The following is a 15,484-nucleotide window of genomic DNA, read 5'->3' as shown; positions in this document are numbered from 1 at the left end:
TAATTGTAGCATATGTTCAAAATGGCACTGCCATCTAGAATGCCCTATGTGTTCAGCTGGGCTCTTCCCTCGTGCTCCATACAAATTTATGCTAAACAATTCTCTTCTTTTCCAGCTAATCCACCATGAATTGAATTCAGTGTTTCAGACTAGTGTTGAACAAGATTGTGGCCCTCCTCTCCACCTGAGACTCTCTCTCCTTAGCACCATGCCCTATGCACAGCTCACGAGACAGCGCTGCGTTGGTTGCATCCCCTCCCCCGCTCACAGCACAGCGTGCTCCTCAGCTGCACCCATTTCTGCTCCGGGCAGAGGCTGAGGCTGTGAGCACACAGTAAATAAGAGTGAAATCCACCACGCACAACAGAGACAGTGGGAGCCCAGATGAAGCAGCTGAAATACTTCCAAAACACCTGTGCCTGTTTCTTATCGATTGACTCTAAACTTTGTGAGGTAGCTACCAGGCATGGGGAAAAGGGCTTAGAGACTGAACCTGAGCCTTCATGTGCTCAGGATCCTCAAGCTTTTAGAAGAAGACCACTCTCTGATGTCATCATACGAGCTCTTAGAAACAGAGACCTATTTTAGAACCCCTATGGAAACAAAGCTGGAAGTTTCAAAGTAGTCTGTTAATTCTCAGAAGTGTCAGTACAGAAAAATGAGCAGGAGACCCAACGATCTCTTCACTTTGCAAAAGCAACCTCTAATTTTCCTGTGATGTCTTAGGATTGCTTCACAGTGCAGACATCATCCCTAAAAAATGCAAGTTACACTGTGACCGATAGGCATCCTCTTGTTCCAAGAAGACCACGTTCTGCACTTTGCAGAAGCAAACATATTGGTGGAATAAATGTTCAGGCAATGGATGGATTTGGGGATGAGCGGAAAGGCTGACTGCTGGTGGAAAAACCACTGTTTGAACACTTCTGTTGCTCAAAGTGAATGTCAGCAGCACATGTTCTGCTTCTCATTCTGAGCTCATTCAGAGCACCCAGTAACTGAAAAATAAGATCTTCCACTGTGAAAAATATACACTTGTCATTGCCAAATTAGACGCTGGCAATAACCATGCTAGCAGATGTCTGGGTTTTTTAAGTGCCATTCTATCTTTTGTCTGATTAATTCACTACCTGAAAAAATGTCCACATTAAATTTTCTGGACTAAAAAAATATCACCCATTCCAATACTAAATGGTGGTGTTGACATATCTTCTTAAGAGGAATAACTTTCTTTTTCAGTGCATAGGCATAAATGTCATTGTAAAGGCTTAACAAACATGAAGACAAGCATATCGAAATCAAAATATGCTTGAATCATTGGTTACTTAACAAATAACAAACATACAGATTCAGGCTGATATAGCTCAATGGCTGCAGTGAAATAACAGAATTTATATTAATACAGATGTGGTTGAGGTGAATCCTAAATTTTGTTAGTCATTTATTTACGGTTTTTTATCCTATTTTTTCTTCATCACACTAAATAAATTACAACCAGAGATCCACATGTCAGTAGCATCGCACAAAGATTACAAAAGCATAACCTTCAACTTACTGTATCCAAATTGGTAGCGGCATTGGAATGATCACACAAAATTAAAATATGCACATGTACTTAATCCTTCCTTACCTGGAGGAGTAGGAAAGCAAAACAGGATGACCTCTTGTGAAATGTGCTAGTGCTGTCAGATGCTTACAGGTCCGGAAGTCAAATGTAGAGACAAATGAGGAAAACATGAGGGTCTGAGTAAGGGTGGAAAGGACATTCCTGCCTACATCATATTGATCCTATCAGCAATCACAAGAATTGCTTCCTTCTCCCCTTGTTCTCATTCTCCCCTGGGTGGTGATCTGTGCCTTCGGTTTTAACACCTTGTTTAATTGGCAACCTCCGCTGTTCAGTGCTCACATCTCCAGAATTATGTCTCTATATCTGCACGCAAAATTCATGCGCTCATTTTTGTTGTAATAGCAAATAATGCAAAATTATAGTTGCATGTGACTTTTTGAGAGTATGGATCACTGTCCATATCAGCTGTCTCTATGCTCTGTAGAATAAGGATCAAATATGAATGATGAATAAATCTGAACCTAGAGCGTGAAGTAGTCGGGTAATTGCCTGCTTTCAGTCATCCACCTACCCATCCTTTAGAGAGGGATGCGGATGATGAGGTGGTTGAGGAATGCAAACTCTACAGTTGTCCTGAGGAATTTAGTCTCAACAGGTGAACAACAGGCAGTGAGTAAGACACAAGTCCTTGGACAATAAAATATATTCACTGCAAAGCTGTGAAACTAGTTTTTCTTATGCATATTTCTAGGTTCTAGAGGAACTGACACATACTCATTTCACCACTGAGCTGCTCCCTTACTCGAAGCAGTGCTTCAGATACTGGATCAAAATAGACTAAGTTCAGCAAAAACTTCTGTCCTGTAGTGGTGGCTCAGAGAAGTGAAAGCATTCCTTCTTCTCCACCCTAAAGTCATATTCAACATATGAGGGAAGCATGGAAGAAGCAGAGAGGAGAGTAACAGGGAAAACCAATGAGACATGAGGAAGAGAAGACAAGATATGCGAGAGAGAAACTGAAAACTCCTTATTACAGATCTGGCATAGGGGTTTTGGACCCTTACTGACAAGGAAGCAGGTAGTATTTTTTAAATGAGATTGTTACAGAAATCTCACTGAAAATCAATGACAACCGCCCACTTAGGGTGGGATTAATCTAAACGCACCTGTCTACAGTAAGCATGCCAGTGTGTGACAGAGCCAGCGTGAGCAATAATCACAGTCAACAGAGTTTAGTGCACAACTGACCTCAGCCTAAAGTAAATGCCTACATTTGGTCAGATGAATCTCATCTTAAACTCCATTGACTGTGTTGAGTTCCTCTTCCCAGTTACAATGGTAGCCAGGACAGCTGGTTCAAATGTAGACATCTACATTGCATAGCTCCACATTTACTCAAATGAGTGCCAAACCTGACTCCATTGGATTCACTTGAATAATTGCAATGAAACGGATTACTTTTGATGTTGAGTGTTAGAGCAAGTCAGGGAAAAATCCAGACTTAGAAATACACGATCAGAAATTTGGAGCAGGAAAAAGAAGAGCCTTAGCAGTCTGCACAGAATGAAGACACCCCGGGAGGGAGAAACATCTGGAGGCCACAGGAACATCTTGCACTAATCCACAGACTACACTTCATGGCTTTTAACATGCTAAATAGACACAACGTCATTTTCAAACTTGAATAATGTTAGGAATAAAATTAGATTTTCTCCTGAACACTCATTGCCTTGATGCTTGAAGTACATTTCCTAAATTTAGACTTTTAGATGTTGTACTTATTAAGTTATTTAACAAAAGGTGCTAGTGCAGAGTAAAGAAGTAACTTCATAATAACCTAAATATCAGAGCCATAATCTTTTCTTCCCCTGCCCCAGCTTCTGGCCAGTTTGGGGAGTGATTCACTTTAAGCCCAGATGTTGCATCATGTGGCAATGTTAGCATCCTTTACTCACATTGAATCAGTCAGCTCCTGTTCCCAATGGGAGACATATGTTCCCTCCGCCTTTGGTTTCACACTTGCAGAGTTGCTGTTTGCTTGTTCCTCCTCCAGCATAAAAAGTGTATCATTTCTGTTTAACGGTGAGTTGTCTTTTTATTCCAAGATCTCAACATCTATCAAAACATTAATAAAAGTGTCACAGAATCCATGTGAGGAAGTAAAAAAGATAGATTTGTAGCAATGGACAAAACCACACAACTGTATTCCAGGATGTAAAAACATCCTCTCAGATTTAAATTCACGATATAAGCTTCAGCAGACGAGAAGGATATATAAGGATATATCTGTATGAGATAAATTGAATAAAATCTTTCATGGTCACAAGTATCCTTTGATTTCTCCTGTCATCCAAAAATAGGGATGTAAATGCTGCTGGTTTAAAAATATCACAAGAAAACCAGATGAAGCAGCATATCAGTAGTTAAAAAGTGACAATATTTCTCAAAGATTGAAAAGCAATGCAATTCAAATAGTCCTCACACAATTTCTACTTCAACACTTCAGAAGACAAGCAGAAAACTCAGTCTCCAGTGTAATCATGTTTTATTACCTTCTGATGCTCAGGTAGCAAAAAGGGGGATCACATTGTAAATGGACAGATAGCTAAACTCCTATATTATGTGTACCAAAACAGAGCAATACCCATCTCTGCTTCTTCCTCAAAAGTTATCCTTATTACTTGATTAGGTGGAAAGAATCCATCATTCAGAATACACACACGTTTTTCATCATCTGCTGTCATCCTTTCTTGCTATCTCTGCTTAAAGAAAACAGAATTCTTCTAAATTAATAAAATTAATCAATTAATAAAACTAACCATAAATGTTTAAAAGATTCCTTTCTCAGTCTGAATTTATTTCTATAAATCCATGCTAGCTGATCTTCACTAATCCTTTGGAAGTATAACCATGGGTAGTTTCCCCCTGCAGGATTATGTCTTTGAACATGAAGAAATTGCTCGTCTCTCCATTCATTTTTTATTTTCCACGTTAATTAAAATCTTGTCCAGATGGCACTGTACAAATGTCTTTCCTGCAGATTTCTGGCTTTGAAATGCAGCTACCCACCTCAAAATACAGCATTTCCGTCTGCTTTGGAAAATAGCTCTCCATGGTTCATTTTATGTATAGTATTGTGCGGGGGAGAGAGTGTGTCACTTGGAGTAAAAGCAGTGGAGATTCACCTCCAAACCTCCCACTTCCCATGAAAATCTCCATACAACTATTTATGTGTGCATATGTTTTGTGTGTGTGTGTGTGTGTGTATGCACACACGGATGCCTCAGAAGTAAGAATAACCGAAAAATGCATATAACCTTAGTGTAATGTCTACATATAACCCTCAGCCAGGTGGTTAATGAGAACAGAAACCAGTAGCATCAATGTATTTCACATCTTTTGAGACAAATGATTAAACCAAGTTTAAATCCCCACCTAATAAGTGCCGGAAAACCACATGCTCTCACTAGGTCTGATTTCCCCACTCAGGAGGACTCTGAGAAAGCATGCAAGGAAACAAATCTTTATTCAGGGAAAGACAAAATGGTGATACATTTAGGACACAGTAAGAATAAATCCCCCTCCCTTGCTCACCCACCTCCAGATGCCCCTCACCCAGTGGAAGGCATCTACTGGCAGGGAACTCTCGGTGCCCACAAGGTGCCCACTGAGCCTCGCTGCTCTGTTCCCCTCAGCTTAGGGACTACCCTATGGGCACTTGGATCACTGCAGTCCTCTCCCCAGCTAGGTAGGTGTCCTGCCATCCTCCATACCAACAGTCCTCTTTTGATTGCACCCAAGGAGGCCTCATGCTAAGGCATTTGTCACCAAAAAGCCTGCTACCTGTCATTGTCTCTTACACTGAAATCCCCATCGCAATGAAAAGAATATTCAGGGCTGTGTGACGGAGACCTGCTTGCCCAGGAATTAAGTCTTTGCCACAGGTTAAAATCACCTTCTCTTTGTCAAGAGCCAACCTTCCTCCAAAACCCAACCCATCTGTGGTGGCTCCCTATATGTTACCAGAGGAACTGTTGGTAATTAGTCAATGTAAACTAAGGCCTCTAAGGTCCTGCTTTCTGCTTTTCACCAACAGTGGGATAGAGACCTCTTTGGTTTCTTGAACAGATGGGTAGACATGTATATGTAGTTATTACAAACAGATATTGATTTTCCATAAATAATGTATTATGAACTCTTCAACTGCTCAAGTAAGAGAGTGCTTTTTTTCATACTGTGCCCGCAGTCCTTTCTGCATGACACAGATTTTACTATCATTGCAGTTCTGTTGCATGCATAACATAGTAAGCAGATAAAAATGACTCTGATGTGTCAAGAGCAGAAAACCGTAAAACATTTTCTTTAGCAGCATGTGACTCTCTAAGACTTCTGTTTGTGAAAGAGCCAGTGCAGTGTGCTATCCTTATTTGAATTCATGGCTTCAAAACACACTGCAATTAAAAGCTATAGGAGAGTTGGTTTAACAGAGAGGATGACATCATATTCCCTTCCGTGCTTGCTAACTAAAGAAAAACAAAACCATCAGGCCAGGTTTTATTTTCCTCTATTGATTCCAGATATCTCCATTAAGATCAGTCTTAAGAAGAGGTGTTACTCCCTCCTCGAAGGCTATCAAAGGAGGGCAGCAAATAGAAAGCCCTTAGGAATATGAATCATAGCTACGTGACAAGAAGAAGGTTAACAGCCTTAACCATACCTGATGATTTAAATGTTTACTGCTCTGTGGGTGTTTGGTCTGCAATGCCTGCCACTGATATCAATAGAGGTCTTGTTTAAAAACCTCAGGTTACATTCTCAAAATTCAGGGGATAGGCTGGACTTTAAAGGTTTGATTGTTGAATAAGATGAAATATTTTTCCTTCTAGTTTCACTCTGATCACACCACCTTGGAAGGCAAACAGGATTAAATCTTAGCACTGGACTTTGGAGAGAGCCTAGCTCATTTACATGGCCCTGTGAAGGACTGGGCCTTGTACTTTATTTTCTAGTACTTCATTCAAACTGTTTTTCAATATTTGAACAAGAAATATTGCCCTTTGAAAAACTTTACCAGATCTGTCAGGGCCTGTATTACTGTAATTAGTCTTTCATTTCCCCTTCTACCCCAGGTTTTAGGCTGTTGTGTCCCACCATTTTTTTCAATTCCTTGCAGAAAACATTGTATAAGGAAACTCATTACTACCAGGAGATAGGAAAGGGCAATGGGAAATCCTGGTCTGTTTAAAGTTGATTACAAAAATGCTACTGCGATTGTAATGAGGCCAGGACTAAACACATGGGCAAGGCTTTGCTCTGCACATAAATTCAGCATGAGACTCAGCTTAAGGGACTGGGGGAGAGAGAAAGAGAAAGAGGAGGAAAGCTCTGCCTTGTCCGCTCTTGAATCTGGTCTGTTCTGGTTGCTAATTTAGATATATATGCCACCATCAGCAGTCTGCACGGATCCTAGCACTGCTTCAAAACCCCACTGAGACACCTTCCTGGCATACCTTACTCTGATGCTATGACTTGTGAGCTTAATAAAGCTCCATGGCTCTCCTCCCTCATGCCAACGGCTCTCCCCCAGTTGGGCATGAAGATTTTAGTTTCCTCATAAGTCACCACTTGCCCGTTTCAGTTGGCTAAAAGGGTGGCATGAGAAACACGGCTCAAGCCCCTATTCTTTCATCTTAATTTTGGTTTCTTGATTTTAGTGCTAACAGTAGTTGTCTGGCTTGTAACAAATTACACAAGCTCCCCATGTTTCAGCTTCTTTGCCTTTAAAATGAGAACAATTTCAGCTTTTTAATGTACTTTGAAACATGTGGACATAAAGCTCCTCCAAGAGAAGAAGGTTTTATTATTTTTTATATATATTTTGTCTTTTTCATACAGGCTCGTTCCATAAATTATCAGTGTTACCTCTCTAATATGAACACATATTCGTTGTTGTTGAAGATACTCTTCAACACAGCTGATAATATAGAATCTCTGTCTAGTATTCCTGATAATCTCTATAAAACCTCATTCTGTCACCAGCAATATATATTTCACCGAGGGCTGTGTGTCCTTGTCTTGTCAGAAACTGCAGCCTTCACTTTCTTCTTTCACCCATAGTTTTATGTGTACTGCAACAGCCATGAGTAATTTTTGTTTCCATGTCCAGCATAAAGAAAAATCACTACTTTATGGGACAATCTATTATTTCCTCATATTACATTGCACACCCTTCTTTTTTTCTGCACCATCCTCTGTCCTTTAAATCCCTTGCTTAAAACTTCCTTGGTGATTTCTTTATTTCTCCCCTAAGCAGCCTCTGATTTTCAGGTTGGCTTCCCTGCAGGTCAGTCTATCATCTCACTTTTCCTTTACATTCTTCCATTCAATAATCAGTATTTTGCAGTCTGAGCTGGACATCTGATGGACTACAACTCCCAGATCTAATGTGTGATTACTGGAGGTGAATCACTGTCTTTCCACGTAAGTGCACAGGAAGGTGATGAGAATAACCACCCAGAAAAGCACCTGGAAAAGGCAACGACAGGAATCAGTAGTTTGCGGGATGTCTGTCACTCAGCAGCCATAGAGGACTTAGGGCTGCAGCCTCCAGTCTGTGGGGTGACCCACAGAGAAATGTGTCCTTAATGTCCCAGGCATGGCTGTGGTGGGAAATATATGAAGACTTTGGCTCTCACAGGTGTGACAAACAGCACAGTGCTGGTATTTCCCCAGTCAGGGAGGAGGTGTTTGGGCTCTGCCGTGGCTCTTTCAGAGGATGCTGCACAGTTCAGTGCTCAGCCTTATGGAGGCATGCAGGGAGGCAGGAGTCGTCATCACCACCCCAGTGTCCAACAGCTTAGGCACTTACAGTGGTGTACAGGTGCCTGGCAATGCGCAGCCAGTCTACAGACAGCAGGGCCAGCTCGGGTATGTTCCACTGTGCAACCTAAGCCCCAACTGCTGAGAAAGAGCTGTGAGAAAGTCAATGAGATACCAGAAAAATAAAGGTACAGTCAAGGGTAGGGGTGTTGAGACAGGGGTGGTCAGTCGCTCAAGGATTCAGGAGGGAAAATGGCTGAGTATGAGCTCCTGAAGGAGGAAAGCAGAGAGGCTGGTCAGGATAAACAGCAAAGCCTGGGCTCCTCAGGGTCAATCAGATCTCCAGCTTGAGTCACTGGTGTGGGCAAAGTGGGTGGGAGACAGCAGCTCTGTGGCACCCAGACCTGGCCCTTCCCTCCTGGTGCCCCTGAGGTCAGCAAAGGCTCCGGGGGTGCCAAGCTGGGGAGCAGACCTCAGCCTGACAGCTCGTTAAACCCCACCTGTCCTTCATGTCTGTTAGTTCATAAGTAATTGATTTACAATTCTAAGCTGCATTTCTCCTACTTGCAGAGTCTCTTTGCACATAGTTAAAAATGTCCAGACAAGATGACCCAAAAAACTGGGCTATAACAACCATGTTTTTCAAATGGTCAACAGCCCACTCCTCCACCCCTGCTCTTCCAGATGACCCTTTGCTCTAAGACTGAGGAGTGACTTCTTTTGCTCCTGCTCAGGAGAGCATGGTTAGACAAACCATGATTTCACATACTCAGGCATGGGAAGCAGAAGACTTTAGCAAAGATTCAATCTCCACTTACCAATTGTGGTACAACATACCACACATCTACGGTTTCTTCATCCCTCTGTAAATTTATTTACTTATTGTGTCTTTTATTAATGCACAATGGATGTGCATTAGTGAAGAAACCAAAGTAGAACTAAATTGCTTTCCTATCTACTTTTACTTTATAAATCAATAGATCTTTGACAGTAATGTGTTTTAAACACGCAGAAATGCTGGATACTTCTTTTCATAGTGACTTGTCCAAATATTTGCTTGCTATCCTCAGAATACTTATATTCTCTAAGAAAAAAAAATTATATCACTTTTTTCTTTTGCACTTTATATAAAAGCTTAGCTTTGCCTCTTCATTCACTTCTATTACCTTTGTTATTTTTCACAGACCTGTACACAGGTCCATATATTTCTTGAATAGGTTTTAAATTTTACTGCAGCCCCTTGTTATTGGCTCCCTAGCCAATTTACTTTACTCAGCAATATGATCTATTTGAGTGGAAATGGGAAGTTTATGCAATAGTCTCCCTAGACTTGCCTGAATATATTATGCTCTGAGCCATGCTGGCCAGAGTGCACCTTTATCTTAGAAGCTATCCAGTCTTGCAACACTTGCACAGGGACTGCTGGAAACCCAAGCTCCCATGGCCACGCAGGGCGAGGAATTAAAGATTCCTTGAACACAATATCACTAAAGGACTCTGTGTACATGTTATTAACTTGAAAGGAATTAAAAAAGTAAAAATGTTTGGGGGAATGCTCCACTGAGGATCCCATCCAGCAGTGGAAAATTTCCTGGACTAGTAAGAGCAAGCAGAGTATATCTAAACCCATCCGTCATCAGCCCGTGATGGGATGAACCATCGAGAAAACTGGTTCCAGTTTTGCCTGTTTTCTCTGATGTCTTCAGAGCTGGGCAAGCCCTCAGCAAGGCTCCAAATGCAAGCATAGTTTATCTCACCGCTTTTAAGGTGAAATGAAAAGGTGAAACCGCTTTTAGGTCTCACAAGCCTCCTTCTGATCTTATACTGAGCATAGCTTACTGTGAACAGAAGAGCCGCATACATCTGGTTCAGATACTCATTTATAGTTGGATCAACTGGAAGAGAGCTTCCAAGCAGGTCTAGAACATGGCTTAGATTTAATCCCATCTATCCCAACTGAGACACCTTTATCAGTCTACTGCCACATCCCATATTATGATTGTGTTGCTACTATAGCCCTTTTCCATCTCTGAAAGGACCGTATGATGGGGTAGGCTGCAGCAGAGAGAACAAGGCTCATCAATCCTGACAGTCTACTCCAGTCTTTTATTCCTGCCCCATTGTGTGTCCATCACTCTGGTTTTAAGCTCTACGTAGCCATTTTTTTCTGTGACAAATGTTCTTACTTCCTGCCCTTGCTTGATTAATCTTTTCACCAGCTGTATTTGTGTTTGCAGAGTATGTGTTGCTATGCATTCATTTCACCACCTCCACACCTCAGAGCATTGGCAACAATCATTTACATTCTTTAAACAAAAATGCTGTTAACTCTTTGCATCCAAAGTAAGAAAAAGTAACGTCAGTATTATCGATTGTGACTAGGCAACAATTTCACCCTAAGAGTCTATGCACTGTAGGAGGCAAAGGAGGGACAGCATTGCCTGGGAAGGCATATAAGAATAGACAACAGTTGGCTTGTCAGAGTTGTGGGCCCCTCTCTGTTTGCTCCTTACGTTGTGGAAATGTAATTATTAGCAACAAGTTAATATCCATGCCCAATACAAGCTGGCACATAATGGGGAGGAGAGTGGGTGGCAGAGCAGCAAGACGTTTGTGTGTGGTTAAATAGCAAATAACAAAGGTTCTAGCCAGCGCTCAAGAGTGTGTGCTGCAGCTCCTGCATTTTGAAAGATCAATGACACGGCCATTTGTTGTGCTCTGACAACAATTTCCTGCCTTTGTATCAGCTATCGGAAAGAAACTGCCCACCCAAGGCCTTGGCAGATTGTGCTGGGGCCCAGGAGAGGCGATTGCTTTCTTCCAGGCTGCACTGCCGGGGCTGAACACCACATTTTGTCCTGTCAGTCACTTAATTAAGACTTGTCTATCGGATGTGGCAGGTGCAGCTTGAGGTGTCAGCGGCCAATATCTGTATGTTCCTACCCTGCTGCTTCCCAAATGGAAATGTGCAATAGCCTTAAAGAGAGCTAGTTTCTGTCTTTGCTTTTGCTTTAAAGTATCTGAACAATTTACAGATAGGCCTTTTTTTTGTTTCTTTGATTAGGTTAGATTTGCTCCTTTATATTTATTTCAAAGAGAGCATTGTTACAAAAAGCTCCAAGGACAGTCTGTGCTGTTTTTCCCGCTCCATAATTTTCTCCTTACAATTTTTCTTCAAAGAGTGAATAATGCACCATTCAGTGCATTGAAACTGCACTCTGCTAATGGAAATGCTGCCTGGAGCTGCTTCAAAACGGTGGTCCGAACCAGCCCACCGCACTGAGCAAGCTGTGAGGTGGGCCCTGGGAGCCCCCTGGTACTGCCGCGTCCTGGCAAGTAATTTTGACAGTCTGGCAGTTATTGCCGTAAAGGTTTGAACCTTCTGTGCTGGGTGTTTTGGGTCTCAGCAGGATTTGCCTTCAAAATTTTGACTTGTTTGCCTCATGCAGTGTTTCAGAACTGGTAAAGAGTCCTTGCACAGAACTGCCTTGTCCTCTGATGTCAGGACAACTCCTTCAGACATTCTGACCTTCTTTGTTGTGCCTCGTTCTGTTCACTCCCGGCTCACCTTCCCTCTTGTGCCCTTGCTTCCCTGCCCTCCAGCCATGCAGGCAGGTGCTGCTCGCTTCTACCTCCTACGGGCATCCTCATTTCAGCTCCGCACCAAAGGTCCCTCCCTCCATGCTCCTCGCATCCCAGAGCCTGGTCTCCCCCCGGCAGCACACTATCCATCTCTGATAATCCTTCAGGTCTTCCTCCTCCAGAATTTATTTTCACATCCTAGTTTATCACATTCAAGAAAGCACTAGCAAGAAAAGTGAGCGAAAGAGCCTACCAACTGGTCATTCATTTTATTTTGTATTTTTGGCAAGTCTTTTTTTTTTTTGCACAGGCATTTATCCCTGCCAGAGAAAGTGTGTGGATAGTCTGCCAGCGTGGAGGGTGCACGTCTCCTGCAGCGAGTACATTTCTTGAAGTCTCAGTTCTGGGAATGCTGCGATCATCTGACAGTCTGATTTTATGTTTGCATGCAGTAAGTCGTGAGCTCTCGTGATTATGGAAAAAAAAAAAAGCCTGGGTGATGACCGAGCTAGACACACGCACCAGAGCAACCTCACAACGCTCGCTTTATTGAAGCTCCTCTCCAGACCCATGCCTGGAATCCGGGGCTCGGAGGGCGCTGGCTGAGGTGAGGTTTGAACCCCGGAGCGAGGCCCAGCGGGGCGCAGCTCCCCGGTCCCGCTCCCCACCCGGGCGGCTCCGTGCGCGGCCCCCGCGCCGCGGCCGCCTGCGGACTACAACTCCCAGCGTGCCGCCGGCCTCCCGCCCGCCGGCACAGCCCGCCCGCCTCGCCTCGGCGCTGCCCGCCTCGGCGCGGCTCGGCTGGGCTGGGCTGGGCGCGGCGCCGCCGCCGCCCGGCTGCGCCGCGGGGCGCCGGCCGCGGAGGCGGGCGGGAGGGAGGTAGGTGGGTGTGCGGGGCGGGCGGGCCGCCCTGCCGGGCAGGTGGGAGCCCGCGGGGAGGCGGCGGCGGCGGCGGAGGAGGAGGCGTGCTCCTGCTGGCCGGGGGGTGCGTGTGTGGCTGTGCGTGTGTGCGCCCCGCGTCGCGCGGGTCACACAGTTGCGGCTGGATCCACGCGCTCCCCGCGCCGGCGGGGATCGCGTCTCCTGGCGTGGCCGGTTCCCGCCGAGGTCCCGAGAAGAGCGTGAGTGAGCGGCGTCTGTTACCGATCACGTAAATGCCATAGGCGCACGTGTGTTTTCTGGGCATGCAACACATGTGTGGGGCTGCAGGCTTTGCCTCCTGACACCGGGCGGTCGGCCTCCGGCGGGGCGGGGCGGGGCGCGGGGGAAGGGGGCAATAACGAACTAATTGCAGAGGAGTAATATCCTCTTTGAGTCATCAGTCTTTGAGGCATAATTTCATTCCGAAAGCTCTTAATCAAACTGGAGATCTGCTATAGGAAAGCACTGCTTTTCCCATAGGATTATCAGATTTCCACCAGAGAAGCCAGATCCTGGATTATTAAACTACATGGGATTTGTGTGTTTCTTTCTAATTAGTCGGTGAATCTGAGTTTAAAATTCTTTATTTAGAAGGGGGCGGGGGAGATCCTTGCTTCTAAAAGAATGGACGTCTCTTTTCTCTGACATTTTACACAGTTATTCCGGTTATCCTGTGCTCCGTAAATGACTTACTGCCTTAATTGGATATCGGTGTCAAAGGTTGATTAGACTCCCTAATAGATTTTGGCTCTGCAAGAGGATTGCAGTTTTAAATGCGTGGTTAAAACAATCGTGTTTGCCATCTCCCCTCGAACATTTGAGAGGAAGACTGATGCGTTACATTTGCGTTATCTTCTCTTTGGTTTATTAATGTATCACCATGAGGTTGTCGGGTTTGGTGGTGGTGGTGTTGTTTTTTTTCCCCTCTGCTATTTCATTTGCAGACCGAAAAGAAATGAATGTCAGAGAGGATTTGTTTAATCATTTAACAGCTGACACAAGCCATGTCCCTAACAAAACGTTGGTGAAAGCGTAGAAGATTTCTGAGATACAGCAGCTCTGGTACAGTGAAGCCGCTCCCGTGGGCCAGGGGCAGCGTTTGCTGAAGGATGTGGTAGCCCAGGAGTCGGGGCTCGCCAGGACGAGGTCGATGGCTTGCATGGAGCTTCTCTACCTGGCCGAGGAGGGCAGGCAGGCGCCCCTGGGCACCGCTGCCGGCTGGAGCCTGCCATCCCCTCCTTACGAGCAGCAGCAGCAGCAGCATGAGGGGGGCGAGGTGGACCCCAGAGCACCCACTGCTGTGGCAGCCCTGCATTGTGAAAGGCATCGCAAGGTCTTGCAGTGGGGCCCTGTGGCTGAGCCCTCCCTGGCACCCCAGCCCACTACCCCGGGCACTGCTCCCCCGGAGCAGGGGGCACCTGCCAGCACCTCCCAGCCCTGCCACCTGCCCGAGCGCTTGCCCAGGGAAGAGGATGGAGGGAAGAAGAAAGCCTGCTGCTGTGCGCAGGAACTTGAGACATCATTCACCTACGTGGATGAAAATGTAAACCTGGAGCATGCAAGAAGTCCCCCTAGTCCTACAGGCGGCCACTGCCAGGATGCCCCCCTGCAGCAGCGGTCCTGCAGGGAGCTGCCACCTGAGTGGGTGCACGATTCTCCTTCCTTGGTCTCTGAGGAGGATGATGCTGCCTCGGAGGTGGCGGCTGGGAAATCCGTGGACTACGGGTTCATTAGTGCCATTTTGTTCCTGGTTAGTGGCATTTTGCTGGTGATCATTTCTTATGTGGTACCCAGAGACGTGACTGTGGATCCCAGCACCGTGGCTGCCCGGGAGATGGAGCGGCTGGAGAATGAGAGCGCTAGGATCGGGGCTCACTTGGACCGCTGTGTTATCGCTGGGCTGTGTCTCTTAACTCTGGGGGGAGTGGTGCTCTCCAGCCTGCTGATGATGTCCATGTGGAAAGGGGAGCTGTACCGAAGGAGCAGGTTTGCGTCCTCCAAGGAATCTGCGAAGCTCTATGGGTCTTTCAATTTCAGAATGAAGTCTGGTGCAAATGATAATATGCTCGAGCTGTCATTAGTTGAGGAAGATGTGCTTGCCGTAGATAATTAGTGTGGTCATGATTTTTAAAGGCAGCATTTCCACAGGAAAATATGTTTTATTAAAGAAAACAGATACAGCTGAAGATAGCTGGTGATGCAGTTTATTTGTCTGACAAGAATGGTTTTTTTCTTAAGCTCTATAATCGAATGTTTGCAGTAAATGAGCACTTGTTGTAAAGGGAAAATGTGCCAGAGAAAATGCAACTGATATAAAATAATGAAAACCACTGAATAAAAAGAGATTTGTGATAAGTAGGTTCCTCAGATACTCCTTTATCCTAATATAAAACATTCCATTGGTGTCTTGCCTATATAATTTTCTTATTACTCCCATACAGAACAGGAACGACCTTGACACTTTGGAAGCTGTTAATTATTGCAGCCTGCAGGATTATTAACAGTCTACTTGCTATACTGTTAAGAAGCAGGGCCAATAATGGAATGGCAGAGCTAATATTTAATTAAGAGAGATGCTTTTTATCCTTTCAT

The 15,484-nt window shown here is 44.7% G+C and overlaps 1 protein-coding gene across 4 annotated transcripts; it reads left to right on the top strand.

Annotated features, from left to right (window-relative positions):
• Window positions 1-12,731: 12,731 nt before the first annotated feature.
• On the top strand, window positions 12,732-15,247 carry TMEM74 (transmembrane protein 74). Of its 4 annotated transcripts, none has more exons than XM_075085617.1 (2): window positions 12,732-12,850; window positions 13,885-15,247. In XM_075085617.1, exon 2 carries the CDS (start codon window positions 14,043-14,045, stop codon window positions 15,003-15,005), a length of 963 nt encoding a protein of 320 aa, XP_074941718.1. In that variant the 5' UTR covers window positions 12,732-12,850; window positions 13,885-14,042; the 3' UTR covers window positions 15,006-15,247. The 4 variants fall into 4 exon arrangements, with proteins under 4 accessions (XP_074941718.1, XP_074941717.1, XP_074941716.1 ...); XM_075085616.1 differs by having other exon boundaries at window positions 13,837-15,247; XM_075085615.1 differs by lacking the exon at window positions 12,732-12,850 and adding an exon at window positions 12,875-13,092.
• Window positions 15,248-15,484: the final 237 nt, after the last annotated feature.

Source organism: Phalacrocorax aristotelis, chromosome 2, assembly GCF_949628215.1.
Source record: "Phalacrocorax aristotelis chromosome 2, bGulAri2.1, whole genome shotgun sequence".
NCBI lineage: Eukaryota > Metazoa > Chordata > Aves > Suliformes > Phalacrocoracidae > Phalacrocorax > Phalacrocorax aristotelis.
The sequence above is the reverse complement of the archived record's forward strand: the minus strand, read 5'-3'. Positions and strand labels throughout refer to the sequence as shown.